Here is a 15830-nt window from a genome sequence, read left to right on the forward strand (position 1 = left end):
TCCATCCTTCAACTTCCTCTCTGCTATGTGTCTGATCCTGGGAGTGTGTGAGGTGGTGGTGCAGAGGGGGTTCACTCTGTGAAACAATAAATGCAGGCGCATCATGCAGCAATGTATCCGGCTGCGGCCGCGGTGTACCGGAGATTTTTAAAAAAATAGAGTCCCCACTCTGAAATGTGCTTTGGAAGTGATGGTGGGTGTAAAATAAGAGGATGAGGAGGGGTATGTAGAGGGAAATCTAGGTGGAGGGTGGAGCTGGGATCTTCACTGTGTTCCTTCCTGACACCTGATGATGTTTCCCTTGCAGGTCCAGAGGCTTGGAGGGATCCCGACACTTGGTAAGTGCGGGGAAGGACCGTGTTAGGGATGTCACTCGTCTAAAGTTGGAGATAGCAGATGCTGGAAGAACTCAGTGGGTTATATAGCATCTATGGAGGGAAATAACCAGTGAACATCTCTGGCCAGGACATGGCCTGAAATATCAACTGTTTATTTATAAAACCGTAAGACATGGGAGTAAAATTAGGCAGTTCGGCCCATTGTCTGCTCTACTGTTCCATCATGGCTGGTTTATTATCCTCCTTAACCCTATTCTCCTGCCTTTGACTCCCTGATTAATCAAGAACCTATCAAACTCCGTTTTAAATGTGCCTTCACTTTTGACTGTGGCAATGAATTCCACAGATTCACCTCTCTGTCTAAAGAAATTTCTCCTCCTCTATGTTCTAAAGTTAGGTCCCTCTGGTCCTAGATTCCCCCATGATAGTAAACATCCGGTCCATTTTCAATATTTAATTTTTCAATATAGTGGGCTTCAATGAAATCCTCCCCCCCGCCCCGTTCTTCCAAACTCCAGTGAGTACGGCCCAGAGCCATCAAATACTCCTCAGACATTAACTCTTTCATTCCTCTCCATAGATGCTGCCTGACCTCAAAATTAACAAGAATCTGATTTATAATGACTAATGTTTGCCATGAAATTTGTTATTTTACTGGGCAAGACATGAAAGCTTACTGTGAATTACAAAAATTGCCTAAGAGGAGTAGTGAGGTAGTGTTCATGGACTGTTCAGAAATCTGATGGCAGAGGGGAAGAAGCTGTTCCTAAAATGTTGTGTGGGTCTTCAGACTCCTGTTCCTCCTCCCTGATGGTGGTCGTGAGAAGAAGGCATGTCCCAGGTGATGATGGATGCTGCCTTCTTGAGGCATCACCTCGTGAGGATGTCCTCAATGGTGGGAGGGTGGTCCCCGTGAAGGAGATGTTGAGTCTGCAGCTTCTCATGATCCTGTGCACTAGAGCCTCCAGGTCCATGTGTGTGTTTTGGAATTGGTGTGTTATTGTCACATATAACGAGATGGTGAAAATGTTGTTTTGCTTTCTGTGTTCCCGGATCATTTCATTACTGCAATTTATTGAGGTGGAAGAAAGTAATAGAATGTAGAACAAACATTTCAATTGCAGTGCAGGGTCAAACCCAGTGGCAGGAAAGGTGCCATCGAGCTAGAACAAGTGCAGAGGAGATTTTTGAGGATAGTTGGGACTCGGGGGACTCTGGAGAGAGGTTGTGCAAGTTGGGACTCTATTCTGTGGAGCATGGGAGACGGGTGGGAACCTTACAGAGATGTATGAAATCATGTGGGGCAGACAGGGTGAATGCAGTCTTTTTCACCAGGGTTGGGAAATCAAGAAACAACATTTCCACCCCAAGGCTGGTCCGTAACTGGAACGAGCTGCCAGGAGACGTGGTTGAGGCAGCAACATGGACAACAATTAATTGGCATTCTGATAGGAATGTGGATGGGATGGGACTGGCTCAGATGGGAACCTTGGCTGGTGTGGACAGATTGGGCTGAAGGATCTGCCTGCTGAACTTATGATTCTGAATCTTTCACTCCCCTCCCTCTGACAGTTGACATCCTGAAGACCACCACGTCTCACAGTGTTCAGAACAGGATTGCCCGTGCACTGGGAAATCTGGCCATCGAGGCAGAGAACTCCGTCATCATCCACCAGTCAGGTACACAGAGACCATCAGACAGGCCATTTGGCCCATCGAGTCTACTCCACTGTTCAATCATGGCTGATCCTTATTTTTCTCCTTCTCAACCCCAGTTCCTGGCCTTCTCCCCATAACCTTTGATGCCATGTCCAATCTAGAACCTATCAATCTCTGTCTTAAGTACACCCAACGACCTGGCCTCCACATCTTCATGTGGCAACAAATTCCACAAATTCACCACCCTTTGGCTAAAGAAATTTCTCTGCATCTGTTTTGAAAGGGCACCCCTCTATCCTGAGGCTTTGCCCTCTTGTCCTAGACTCTCCTACAATGAGAAACATCCTTTCCACATCTACTCTGTCTAGGCCCTTCAACATTCGAAACGTTTCAATGGGTCCCCCCCCCCTGATCTTTCTGAATTCCATCGAGTACAGACCCAGAGCCGTCAAATGTTCCTCATATGATAACCCTTTCATTCCTGGAATCATCCTTGTGAACCTCCTCTGAACCCTCTCCAATGTCAGCACATCTTTTCTAAGATGGGGGACCCAAGACTATTCACAACACTCAAGGTGAGGCCTCACCAGTGCCTTATAAAGCCTCAGCATCACATCCCTGCTCTTGTATTCAAGACCTCTTGAAATGAATGTTAACATGGCATTTACCTTCCTCACCACTGACTCAGCCTGCAAGTTAACCTTCAGGATGTTCTGCACAAAGACTCCCAAGTCCCTTTGCATCTCAGATTTTTGGATTTTCTCCCCGTTCAGAAAATTTATTTCTACTACCGAAGCGCATGACCATGCATTTTCCAACATTGTGTTTCGTTAGCCACTTTCTTGCCCATTCTCCTAAGCTTTGTCTAAGTCCTGCATCCTACCTGTTTCCTCAACACTACCAGCCCCTCCACTAATCTTTGTATCATCTGCAAACTTGGCAACAAAGCCACCTATTCCATCATCTAAATCATTGATATACAGCATAAAAAGAAGTGGTCCCAACACCGGCCCCTGCGGAACACCAGTAGTCACTGGCAGCCGACCAGAAAAAAATTATTTCCGCTCATTGCCTCCTACCAATCAGACAATGCTCTAACTATGCCAGTAACTTTCCTGTAATACTATGGGCTCTTAACTTGTAAGCAGCCTCATTTGTGGCACCTTGTTAAAGGCCTTCTGAAAGCCCAAATATACAACATCCACTGCATCTCCTTTATCCTACTTGTAATCTCCTCAAAGAATTCCAACAGGTTTGCCAGGCAGGATTTTCCCTGAAGGAAACCATGTTGACTTTGCACTATCTTGTCCTGTGTCACCAAGTACTCCGTCACCTCATCCTTAACAATTGACTCTAAAATTTTCCCAACCACTGAAGTCAGGCTAACTGGTCTATAATTTCCTTTTTGCTGCCTTCCTCCTTTAATAAAGAGTAGATTGACATTTGCAATTTTCCAGTCTTCTGGCACCATGCCAGAGACCAATGAATTTTGAAGGATCATTTCTAATGCCACCACAATCTCTAATGCTACCTCTTTCAGAACCCCAGGGTGCAGTTCCTCTGGTCCAGGTGACTTGTGTACCTTTAGGTCTGCAGTAACTGCACCCTTCACACACTACAACATCTGGCACACTGCTAGTGTCTTCCACAGTGAAGACTTGCAAAATTCTCATTTAGTTCAACTGCCGTCTCTTTGTCCCCCATTATTATTTCTCCTGCCTCATTTTCTAGCGGTCCTATGTCCACTCTCATTTCTCTTTTATTTCTAACATACTTGAAAAAACTTTTACTATCCACTTTGATATTATTTGCTAGCTTGCTTTTACATTTCATCTTTTCCCTTATAATGATTCTATGAGTTGCTGTCTAGATTTTCAAAAACTTCCCAATTCTCTAACTTCCCATTAATTTTTGCTTTTGTTGCATGCCTTTCCTTTTGCTTTTACAATAACTTTGACTTCCCTTGTCAGCCACGGTTGTACTATTTTACCATTTGAGTATTTCTTTGTTTTTGGAATACACACGTCCTGCACCTTCCATATTTTTCCCAGAAACACACGCCATTTCTGCTCTGCTGACATCCCTGCCAGCAGCTCCTTCCAATTTACTTTGGCCAACTCCTCTCTCATACCACTGTGGTTTCCCTTACTCCACTGAAATACTGCTACATCAGACTTGACTTTCTTCCTATCAAATTTCAAGCTGAACTCAATCGTATTGCGATCACTGGTTCCTAAAGGTTCTTTTACCTTGAGCTCCATAATCACCTCCAGTTCATTACATAACACCCAATCCAGTATAGCTGATCCCCCCAGTAGCTCAGTGATAAACTGCTCTAAAAAGCCATCTTGTAGGCACTCAATAAATTCACTCTCTTGAGATCCATTTCTGACCTGATTTTCCCCAATCGACCTGCATGTTGAAATCTCTAGTCACTATCATAACATTGCCCTTTTGAAACACCTTTTCTATTTCCCGTTTTAACCTGTGGTTCACCACCCTGCCACTGTTAGGAGGCCTGTATATAACTGTCATCAACATCCTTTTACTCTTGCAGTTTCTTAACTCAGCCCACAAGGATTCAACATCTTCTGATCCTATGTCACATCTTTCTACTGATTTGATGCCATTCTTTGCCGGTAGAGCCACACCACCCCCTCTGCCTACCTTCCTATTCCTCCGATACAACGTGTAACCTTGGACATTCGGCTCCCAACTACAACCATCCTTCAGCCACGATTCAGTGATGCCCACAACATCATACCAGGCAATCTGTAATAGTGCAACAAGATCATCCACCTTATTTCTTATACTACGTGCGTTTAGATACAACACCTTGAGTACCGTATTTGCTATCCTTTCTGATTCTGCATCCCTAGTGATTTGATATTTAGCCTGTTGGCTGCAATGAAGTCCCATCACCTGCCTGCCCTTACTGACAGTCTGACTGCACGCTATCTTTATTTTTTTACCATCTGTCCTACCCTGAGTGCCTTCATTTTGATTCCCACCCCTCTGCCAAATTAGTTAAAACCCTCCCCAACAGCTCTAATAAACCTGCCCGTGAGAATTTTGGTCCTCCTCAGGTTCACGTGCAACCCATCACTTTTGAACAGGCTCTCCCCCCCCCGGAAGAGATCCCAATGATCCAAGAGCCTGAAGCCCTGCCCCCTGCACCAGTCTCTCAGCCACGCATTTATCTGCCAAATCATCCTGTTTCTACATCACTGGTGCGTGGCACAGGCAGCAATGCAGAAATTACTACCCGGGAGGTCCTGCTTCTCAGCTTTCTACCCAACTCTCTAAATTCTCTTTTCAGGACCTCCCACAGAATCACGTCCACAGAATCTCCTGTCTGTTCCCCTCACTATCGAGTCCCCTATCACTACCGCTCCCTTCTTCTCTCTCTTTCCCTTCTGCACCATGGACCCATGCCCAGTGCTTGTATCCCAGTCACCGTGGCATTCTCCTGGGAGGTCATCCCCCACAAAAGTATCCAAATCAGTATACTTATTTTTGAGGGGAATGGCCACGGGTGCTCTGCTCAAACTGCCTATTTATATTTCCATTTCTCCTGACAGTCACCCAGCTGGTCACCTCCTGCAACTTCGGGATGACCACCTCCCTGTAACTCCTCACTGTCCCGTAGAAGCCGGAGGTCACCCAGCTGCTGCTCCAGATTAACACGGTCTTCAAGGAGCTGCAGCCGGATGCACTTCACGCAGGTGTAGTTCCCCAGGAGACTCTGGGTCTCCCAGTTCTCCAATATCCAGCAAGAAGAGCACACCATAGCCATTTAAATGGTGGAGTAAGAGAGGAAAAAAACAAAAAGGAAACCTTAACAGATGCTTTTACACAGAGCCGACGCCTCTTCCGAGCCAAAGCCTTTCGCTTCTTCTCCCAACAATGGCCACTCTGCTTATCCCTACTGTACTTTTATTTAGTTCACAGAGCTCTGTAAACACCGCTGATAGGCCCCGTACAATCCCCCACCCACACCTCTGTGTGCCTCCCTGCCTCATTCGTACGTATCTAGCTACCCTGTGTCAGAGTCGTTCGCGCTGACTTTCTTTTCTGCATGCGTCCCCCATTCTCCTATGTGCATTATCTTCTCTGTAGGTCTCGGTCTCCTTCCCCGTACCCCCCCCCCCGACCTTCTGTCAGACTCTCCCCTTCTCTCCCCAGCATTCTCTCCCTTTCTCCCCAACTATTTCTAACACTCTCACTCTCTCTCTTGTTTCTCAGGTGCTGTTCCCCTCCTTGTGCACCTACTCTCGTCTTGTGAGGATGCCGGCTGTCTGCAGAGCACGGTTCGGGCTGTACGCCTGCTGTCCGACACACCCTCCCACCGCCGCTGGCTGACCACCCAGGGCTGCCTGCCCCCTCTGCTTCCCCTGCTCTCTCGCCCCGAGGAGGGGCTGCTGTCAGCCACCTGCCGGGCTCTCTCTGCCCTGGGCCGGGGTCTGCCGGCTCCCCTGGCCTCTCGCCTCTGCGGGGCAGGGGCTCCCGAGCTGCTGGCCCCCCTCTGCTCCCACCCATCCACTCGCGTCCAGCAGGGTGCCCTCTTGGCCCTGGCCAGTCTCTGTGGCCACGCCTGCGTCCGCCCGGCGCTGGGCCGAGCCGGCGGGGTTCGACTCCTGACGAGCTCCCTGCGCGCTGAGCCCTCCTCTCCCGCGGCCCCCTCCCATCTGCGGGCTCTTTGCCTCCTGTGCCGGGAGGCAGTGAACCGGGCCAGGGTGAGGAGGGAGGGTGGCCTCGGGCTGCTGCTGTCCTTCCTGGGCCTTCCCGCACATGCCACCAGCCATCCACGCATCGTGGGCGCGTTCCTCGCCTTCTTCTACGATCAACAAGCACTGGAGGAGCTGGCAGCCGGAGGGCTGGTCCCTCTCCTGGTGGAGAGGCTGCACTCGGCCAGGGGGGAGGCAGGAGGGCTGGCAGCTGCAGATGACGATGAGGTGGAGGGCGACTCCTTTGACTTCCCACCAGAAGGGAGCTTGGGGGAGGAGGACGACGACGAGGAGCGGAGGAGGGAAGGTTCCAGCAGCTTCCTCAGCTTAAGGTCAGTGTTTGGTGCGCAGAGGGAGATTCTGACTCCAGGACTGTGAGACGGGACGTTGTGGAGAGAGCCTCAGTCTGTGTCTGACTCCAGGACTGTGAGACGGGACGTTGTGGAGAGAGCCTTAGTCTGTGTCTGACTCCAGGACTGTGAGACAGGACGTTGTGGAGAGAGCCTCATTCTGTGTCTGACTCCAGGACTGTGAGACAGGACGTTGTGGAGAGAGCCTCAGTCTGTGTCTGACACCTTTTTTTTTTCTTTAACAAAATTCTTTATTACAAATGTCGGTGCTATACAATATTTACAAACCCAGTGAATAACACATTTACTACACTACAAACAGACAATACATGTTAAACCAATATATTGCCATCCTCATCAATGATGGCATTTACACCCCGCGGAGCCCAACGGTCCCGGAACATCTCGACGGTCGCCGTGGACTGTGCGTATTCCTTTTCAATGTTCACCCGGGCTCGAACATACCCCCTAAACATAGCCAGGCAGTCTGCACGGGGAGAACCTCCTACCACCCTTTTCCAGGAGCCACGGATGGCAATTTTCGCCAGCCCCAGGAGCAAGTTGACAAGGACATCCTCATCCCTCTGTGCCCCCCTCCTTACTGGATGACCATATATGAATAGGGTGGGACTGAAATGCAACCAGAAGGCGAGAAGCAGCCCACGCAAATACACGAAAAGGGGCTGCAGCCTCACACACTCCACGTACATATGGTACACGGTCTCCTCCAGCCCGCAGAAGTGACACGCGGCTGGGAGATCCGTGTACAGACTAAAGAACTTATTACAGGGCACCGCTTTATGCAGCACCCTCCAGCCGAGATCCCCAAGGTGCATGGGAAGGACTCCCTTGTAGAGGGACTTCCACTGGGGACCCCCCTCACCTCCAGGTGGAAAGACCGACCGCCATGGCGTGTCGGGACGGTGGACAAATGCTAGGAAGTGGAGGGTGTGGAGCAGCAGCCCATAAAGGTACCTCCTGCCTGCATCCCTGAATGGGATTGTGGGTGTTGATGAAAGACGGCTCAAGTTGTGTGGATTCGTCTCTCGGGTAAGGCTGCGGGGCTTGGGCCCGACGAGCAGCTCAGCCTGAGTTGATCCACACACCTGAGCCGCACTGACATCCGTTGAGACAGGGCAAGGGTCGGCCAGGACCCCGCCCTCTGCCAGAGGAGGGGATTCCCGGCCTGAGGCAACCATGTTCCAGACACCAGGAGTGTGAGACGGGACGTTGTGGAGAGAGCCTCAGTCTGTGTCTGACTCCAGGAGTGTGAGACAGGACATTGTGGAGAGAGCCTCAGTCTGTGTCTGACTCCAGGACTGTGAGACGGGACGTTGTGGAGAGAGCCTCAGTCTGTGTCTGACTTTGGGAGTGTGAGACGGGACGTTGTGGAGAGAGCCTCAGTCTGTGTCTGACTCCAGGAGTGTGTGATGGGGTCATAGGAAGTGAAACAGGATGGTGTGGATGGAGGGAGATAGAGAGACAAGCAGAGACAGAAGTAGTAAATCAAGTGTGTAATCGTCAGTGTGGAAGTAAAATTGGGGAGATTTTTCTGTTTGAAATCATTGTCCTGTTACACCCTCTGCGTAGTCAGGAATTAAAGCATTCAATCCACAGACATGATTCCTCAGTGACCCCTCTCCGCCTGCATCCTGTGTCACTGTATCCCCACTGACATTAATCCAGCTCCCTCACGCCGTTCCTCAGTGACCCCTCTCCACCAGGGGCCTGAGTCACTGACTGTATCCCCACGGACGTTAATCCAGCTCCCTCACACCGTCCCTCAGTGACCCCTCTTCCCCAGTGCTGTGTCACTGACTGTATCCCCACTGACGTTAATCCAGCTCCCTCACGCCATCCCTCAGTGACCCCTCTCCACCTGCGTCCTGTGTCACTGACTGTATCCCCACTGACGTTAATCCAGCTCCCTCACACCGTCCCTCAGTGACCCCTCTCCCCCAGGGTCCTGTGTCAATTATCCCCATTAACGTTAATCCGGCTCCTTTACATGGCCTTCTAGTGACCCCTCCCCCCAGCGCTCCTTTTCACTGACTCTCTTCTCCCATCAGAAGTTTATTTAATGGGACAATCCTCCTCGAATCTCTGACTTGGATGTCAAGTTAGTTTGGAATTTTGATACGAAGAATTAATTTTTTTTTTATCACTCACCCCTCCACCTTCTCCTCTACCCCTGCCTGCTCTTCCACTTCCCTCTATCCCCCCACCTCTCTCCTCCCTTCCTACTCATAACGATTTCCTCCCTCTGATTCCTTCACCTCTCCCTCACTGTTTCTACCCTCAATCCCCTCCCTCTGCCTTCCACCCTTCACTACTTTTTGCTACCTACAAATCCCCCTTGCCCCCTCCCCTCCCTCCAGGTCCTGGCTGGTGTCTGAGGGCTACATCGAGGGCCCCTCTGACCTCTCGCCTGCTCCCTCGACTGAGCCTGACCCCTTTCCCCCTCCCCCTCCCCCCCTCCTCCCCACCCCATAATGAGGATGAATGCTCGACTCCTCAGCTTATCCGCACCCCTCCCCCTTCACCGGAGACTCCGGCCCTGCTGCTGTTATCGCGTTACTCGCAGGCTGAGGAGCCCCCGCCGGGCCTGCTGGCGGAGGCCAGCTTGCGGGGGCTGCTGGAGTACTTGGGCCTGGGCCGGCCGGGGGCTGCTCGCTGCTTCCGTCTCCTCTCTCGCCTGTTCTGCAACCCCAACTGCCTGGAGCCCCTGATCCGGTCCAGGGCTCCGCTCCTGGTCCGGGCCCACCTGATCCGTGGGCTGCGCCTCGAGGACCTGCGGCCTGTGAGGGAGGAGCGAGGAGGAGGGGCGTGCTGCTGGCTCAGACAGCTTGGTGAGTTTCCCTCGTGTCCATCAGTCTGTTCCAACAGCCTTGTTTGTCAAATCCCACCCCGCCTTCCCCCGGGATCAATCAACTATGACTATGTCTCTCTCACCACCTCTCAGCTTCTTTCACTCCAAGGAAAACAGTCCCAGCCCTATCCAGTCTCTTCTCATCACTGAAGCTCTCCAGTCCTGGGAATTTCTTCGTAGAGCTTCCTTGCGTCGTCTCCTGCTTGATCCCAAGCCCCCTGTAGCTGGACGATCAAAACTACACACTGTAGTCACCTATGTCACGAAACCAAAGCTGTTCTCTGCATACCACTCCATTTCCTGCACGCCCATGTGTTTGAGAGCCATCTCATGTCTACCCCCCCCCCTCCACCATTAATGCCTGCTTCTGGGGGCTATAGATACCAGCTGTCTCCTCTTTATAATCCGATACACCCCTGTCAGGTCTCCCCTCAGACTCGGCTGCTGCAACGTTGTCCAACCTCTTCTTCTAGCTCGTACCTTCTAACCCAGGCAGCATCCTTGTGAACCTCCTCTGTGCCCTCTCCAAAGTACTGAATGAAATGGTCTGGCCGGAGTTTTATAAAGCTGCAACGTAACTTCATGACTTTTCAACTCAATGCCTTCACAAATAAAGACAGACCCGGCGTCCCTCGCCCCCGTCGGGGAGCTGACACATCCGGCGTCTCTCGCCCCTCGCCCCTGTCAGGGAGCTGACGAACCTGGCGTCCCTCGCCCCCGTCGGGGAGCTGACGAACCTGGCGCCTCTCGCCTCCGTCGGGGAGCTGACAGACCCGGCGTGGATTGCCCCAGTCAGGGAGCTGTGTACTTGGGCTCTCCGATCCTTCTGAACCCTGCGGGTGAGTGGTGTCCTCACTCACTGTCTGACTCCTGTAACTTGCTCTTTCCACCCTCCAGGAGAGGTGCTGCTACAGAACATGGGGGCTCAGGCAGAGTCTGCGTTCGGGGTCGGTACCCTGGCCCACCTGCTGCTCTCCGGGACAGAGCCGGACCGCGTGTCGTGTGCCATGGCCCTTCCCCTCCTCTGCAGGTGAGTCTAGCCTTCTGGGGAGACGGTGTGTGAGCTCGAGCTCGTGCCCGTGCCCCCAGCCCCACGCAGGTTTCCTGCTGTGCCTCATTCCCCCCCACATGGGTTCCTGACTGTCCGCGCACATCCTCCCACAGGCACGTCATTCTGGGCGTTGTACGCGGACAGGGCAGGGATGGAGGTCTCTGTGAATGGTGGGGAGTGTCGAGGGACAGAGGGACATCAGCGTACAAGCGTAGGGCACACAGTCTGAGTGGTGGGGAGTATCGAGGGTCAGTAGTTGGGGCATTAAGTTATATTTGTACAAGACGTTGGTGACTCAGAGAACTGTTCTGTTTTGGTCGCCCTGCTGTGGGAAAGATGCTGTTAACCTTGAAAGTGTGCCGAGGGGAATTATGAGGATGGTGCTGGGACCTGAAGGACTGAGTTTTGGGGGGAGGTTGTGCTTGGAGTGTAGGAGACTGCAGGTGACCTTGGGGGTATATAAAATCTTAGTCTTTTCCCCAAGGTTGGGGAATCATGAACCAGAGGGCACAAAGTTTAAGGAGAGAGTGGAGAGATTTAATTGGATCCTGAGGAGCAACGGTTTGACCGAGAGGGTGGTCCGTAAATGGAGCGAGCTCCCTGAGGAAGTGTACATTAGCTATGCTTAAAAGACCCTCGGACAGGTACATCAATAGGAAGGGTTTAGAGGGATACAGGCCAAACGTGAGCAAACGGGATGAACTTGGTCAGCATGAACCATTTGGGCTGAAGGGCCTGTTTCACTGCTGTATGAAGTAATTATTTTTTCTCTCTTCCCGCCCGCAGGAACGACAGTGTACGGCGCCGGCTGCTTTTGGATCACAAGGGGCTGAGGTTGCTACTGGGGGCACTGGGTGGGGGTGACGGTGACAGTACAGACCCTCTCAGCACCTTCGGGGCGGCTGAGGCAGTGGCCGAACTGGCTGGAACTCCCGAGCCCAGGGAGGGGGGCAGGGGCTGGGAGGCCGAGGGGGAGATAGGAAGGGGGGAGTGGTGGGAGCCGGCAGAGCGGGTAGGAGAGGACGAGGGGGGAGAGCCAGAAGAGGGGATGGAGGGTGAGGAGGGAGTGCCTGATGAGGGGATTGAGGGGGAAGAAGAACTGCAGAGGGTGGCTCGACCTCCTTCCTACTGTCCCTACCAGGAGGCGCTGTCAGACGCAGAGGCTGGAGAGGGGGACCTGTTCTTCGTATTGGACTGTGGTGCCAAGCTGAGGGCACTGAGGGCTATGGTCTGCTCCCCGCCCTCCCCCACCCCCTCTTCACCCCCCTCCACCCCTGGCTTCTTCTCTGCCCTCCTCTCAGGTCCCTTCCTGGAGTCCTCGCTGAGGGAAGTGCATCTGGGGGAGCTGGACCCCCCCACCTGTCGTCTCCTCCTGCACCACCTCCATGGGTGCCAGCCCCCCTCCTGCCCTTCCCTCTGGCCGCCTGCTCCCCTCCCCAGGCAGCCCTTGACTTGCTCTCCTCTGGGCCGCTCCCTAGTGGCAGCATCCCGCTACCTGCTGCCAGAGCTGGCAGGGGGGCTGGGAGCACGAGCCCTGGCTCTCCTCCCGTCCACCCGCCTCCCCGAGCTTCATGGGCTGGCCCGGCGCCTGGCGTTGCCCCAGCTCGCCCTTCTCGCCCTCCGGCGCGTGCTGAAGGGGCCTTCGGAGCCTGTCTGTCGGCCAGACATGTGGGTCGCGCTCCTGGGGGTAGAGGGGGAGAGTGAGAGGGAAGAGGTTCTTGGGTGTCTGCATGGGATCCTGGCTGAGTTTCTGTGAGGGGTGGAGGGGGAGGTAGGGAGAGGAAGGAGGGGTGACAGTGAAAGGTGAGAGGGGAGGAGTGGAGAGGTTCTGGGGTGTCAGCTTGGGCTCCTGTTTGAGTTTCTGAGTGAGGGACACAGGTTGGAAGGAGGGGGGAAGAGTGGAGAGAGGAGGAGCTGGACTCCCTCCACAGGAGGCCTTGCTCATCCCTGCCCCTGCCCCCGCCCCCTCAACTCGTACCCCATCCCTTCCCCTACTAGGGCCCAATCTCTCTCCTCCTTCCCTCTGTCCTGAATCGCCTTCTCTCCCCCCTCTCCCTCTGGGAAGAGGGAGAGAGTGATGGGGGAAGCTGGCAGAGGTTGGGGTTTAGGCAAAGGCCAGTACAATCCCACGAGTCTGGGGTTTCATTATGTGGATGAATATTCCCGATGTATGTAAATATTTCTCTGTACAGACACACTTTCATTTCGGGGAATTATGTACAGTAGTTCTGTTGACAATAGCAAATAAAACGGTTCTTGTTCCAACGCATCATTCCAATTTCCAATTTGTGAAAGCACACTGTCATTGAGGCCAGAAGGCACCTGAGACCCAGGGGAGATGGAGACAGGGACCGTGCACGATGCTCCCGGTGAGGGCCTGACCCGGGGGGGAGATGGAGACAGGGACCGTGCACGATGCTCCCGGTGAGGGCCTGACCCAGGGGGGAGATGGAGACAGGGACCGTGCACAGTGAGGGTCTAAACAGGGAGAGATGGAGACAGGAACCGTGCACTGTGCTCCCAGTGTGGGTCTGACCCAGGAGAGACGGTCAGAAACTGCATGATGCTCACAGTATTGGTCGATCCTAGGGGGAGACGGAGATGGGAACCATGCATGGTGCTCCTGTTGTGGGTCTACCCCAGGGGAATACAAAGGTGAGAATTGTGTGCAGTGCATGCAGTGTTGGTCTAACCCAGGGGAGATGGAGGCTGAAACTGCATTGGATTCCCAGTGTGGATCTGACCTGGGAGGGATGGGATGGGAACCGTGCATGGTGTTCCCAGTGTATGGATCAGACCCAGGGGGATACAGAGATGGGAGCTGTGCACGGATTCCCAGTGTGGATCTGACTTGGGGGGGGGGGGGGGGGCGGGGTTGGGAACTGTGCATGGTGTTCCCAGTGTGAATCTGACTTGGGGTGGGGAATACTGAAACAGGAACTGTGCATGGTGCTCCTAGTAAACCAATGCAGAGATGCATTTAGGATTGTCAGGGACCTGAGTGCAGGTTTGATCAGTGACCAGGCGATGAGTTGGAAAAATCGGAGACTGCAGTTGTCTCTGGCCTGGTCTCCTACTCGACCTGATTATTTCTCATCTGCTTACTGAAACACTTCTGTACTTGGTGTCACTCCATGGACATACAATCAATCCATGTATGTAAGCTAGCTTGTGGATTTATTGGATTTTTAAATTATTGTACTTTTTATCGTTTTTTTTTTGTGCTGCATCGGATTCAGAGTAAAAATTATTTTGTTACTCCTTGCACTCATACACTGGAAATTGCATTAAACAGTCTTGAATCTTGAAATGCGTTTGCCAATGTCATGCAAGGATGCACAGGGGCAGCCCACAAGTGTGGCCACACATTCCAGTGTGTCCCCAATGGTCAGAAAAATAACATTGTAAAGGGGGGGGGGAGATTGAAAAGGGTGGTGAATACAGGACTCGAAAGTGTTATATTTGAATGCACACAGTATATGGAATAAGGTAGGTGAACGTGTAGCACAGTTACAGATTGGCATGTATGATATTGTGGATATCACTGAGCTGTGGCTGAAAACATTATAACTGGGAGCTTAACACCCAAGGATACACGTTATATTGAAAGGACTGGCAGGAAGGCAGAGAGGATGAGGTGGTTCTGTTTTTTTAAAAAATGAAATCAAATCTTCAGAAAGAGGAGACGTAGGATTGGAATATATAGAATCATTGTGGATGGTTAAGGAACTGCAAGGGTAAAAAGACCCTAATGGGAGCTGTATGTCTTCGCCATGTCTTCAACTTGAGCCTGAGGCTCCAGAGGGTTCCTGTACCGTGGAAAACGTCCTGCCTCGTCCCTGTGCTGAAGATGCCACGCCCCAGCGGCCTCAATGACTACAGACCGGTGGCATTGACCTCTCACATCATGAAGACCCTGGAGAGACTTGTTCTGGAGCTGCTCCGGCCTATGGTCAGGCCACACTGAGATCCCCTCCAGTTCGCCTACCAGCCCCAACTAGGAGTTGAGGATGCCATCGTCTACCTGCTGAACCGTGTCTATGCCCACCTGGACAAGCCAGCGAGCACTGTGAGGGTCATGTTTTTTGACACCATCCGCCCTGCTCTGCTGGGGGAGAAGCTGACAGCGATGCAGGTAGATGCTTCCCTGGTGTCATGGATTCTTGATTACCTGACTGGCAGACCACAGTACGTGTGCTTGCAACACTGTGTGTCCGACAGAGTGATCAGCAGCACTGGGGCTCCACAGGGGACTGTCTTGTCTCCCTTTCTCTTCACCATTTACACCTTGGACTTCAACTACTGCACAGAGTCTTGTCATCTTCAGAATTTTTCTGATGACTCTGCCATAGTTGGCTGCATCAGCAAGGGAGATGAGGCTGAGTACAGGGCTACGGTAGGAAACTTTGTCATATGGTGTGAGCAGAATTATCTGCAGCTTAATGTGAAAAAGACTAAGGAGCTGGTGGTAGACCTGAGGAGAGCTAAGGTACCGGTGACCCCTGTTTCCATCCAGGGGATCAGGGTGGACATGGTGGAGGATCACAAATACCTGGGGATATGAATTGACAATAAACTGGACTGGTCAAAGAACACTGAGGCTGTCTATAAGAAGGGTCAGAGCCGTCTCTATTTCCTGAGGAGACTGAGGTCCTTTAACATCTGCCGGATGATGCTGAGGATGTTCTACGAGTCTGTGGTGGCCAGTGCTATCATGTTTGCTGTTGTGTGCTGGGGCAGCAGGCTGAGGGTAGCAGACACCAACAGAATCAACAAACTCATTCGTAAGGCCAGTGATGTTGTGGGGATGGATCTGGACTTTCTCACGGTGGTGTC

General features: G+C 52.3%; 1 protein-coding gene across 1 annotated transcript in view; it reads left to right on the plus strand.

Moving 5' to 3' along the window:
- The window catches only part of LOC140205002 (armadillo repeat-containing protein 5-like), a 14369-nt gene extending 1088 nt beyond the window's left edge, over positions 1 to 13281 (plus strand). The window contains 7 exon segments of the mRNA XM_072272048.1: positions 308 to 338; positions 1911 to 2018; positions 6243 to 7056; positions 9453 to 9552; positions 9554 to 9923; positions 10841 to 10973; positions 11781 to 13281. Coding sequence (XP_072128149.1) covers positions 308 to 338; positions 1911 to 2018; positions 6243 to 7056; positions 9453 to 9552; positions 9554 to 9923; positions 10841 to 10973; positions 11781 to 12750 — 2526 coding nt within the window. The 3' untranslated portion in view covers positions 12751 to 13281.
- Positions 13282 to 15830: the final 2549 nt, after the last annotated feature.

This window comes from Mobula birostris, chromosome 11 (genome assembly GCF_030028105.1).
Source record: "Mobula birostris isolate sMobBir1 chromosome 11, sMobBir1.hap1, whole genome shotgun sequence".
Lineage (NCBI taxonomy): Eukaryota > Metazoa > Chordata > Chondrichthyes > Myliobatiformes > Myliobatidae > Mobula > Mobula birostris.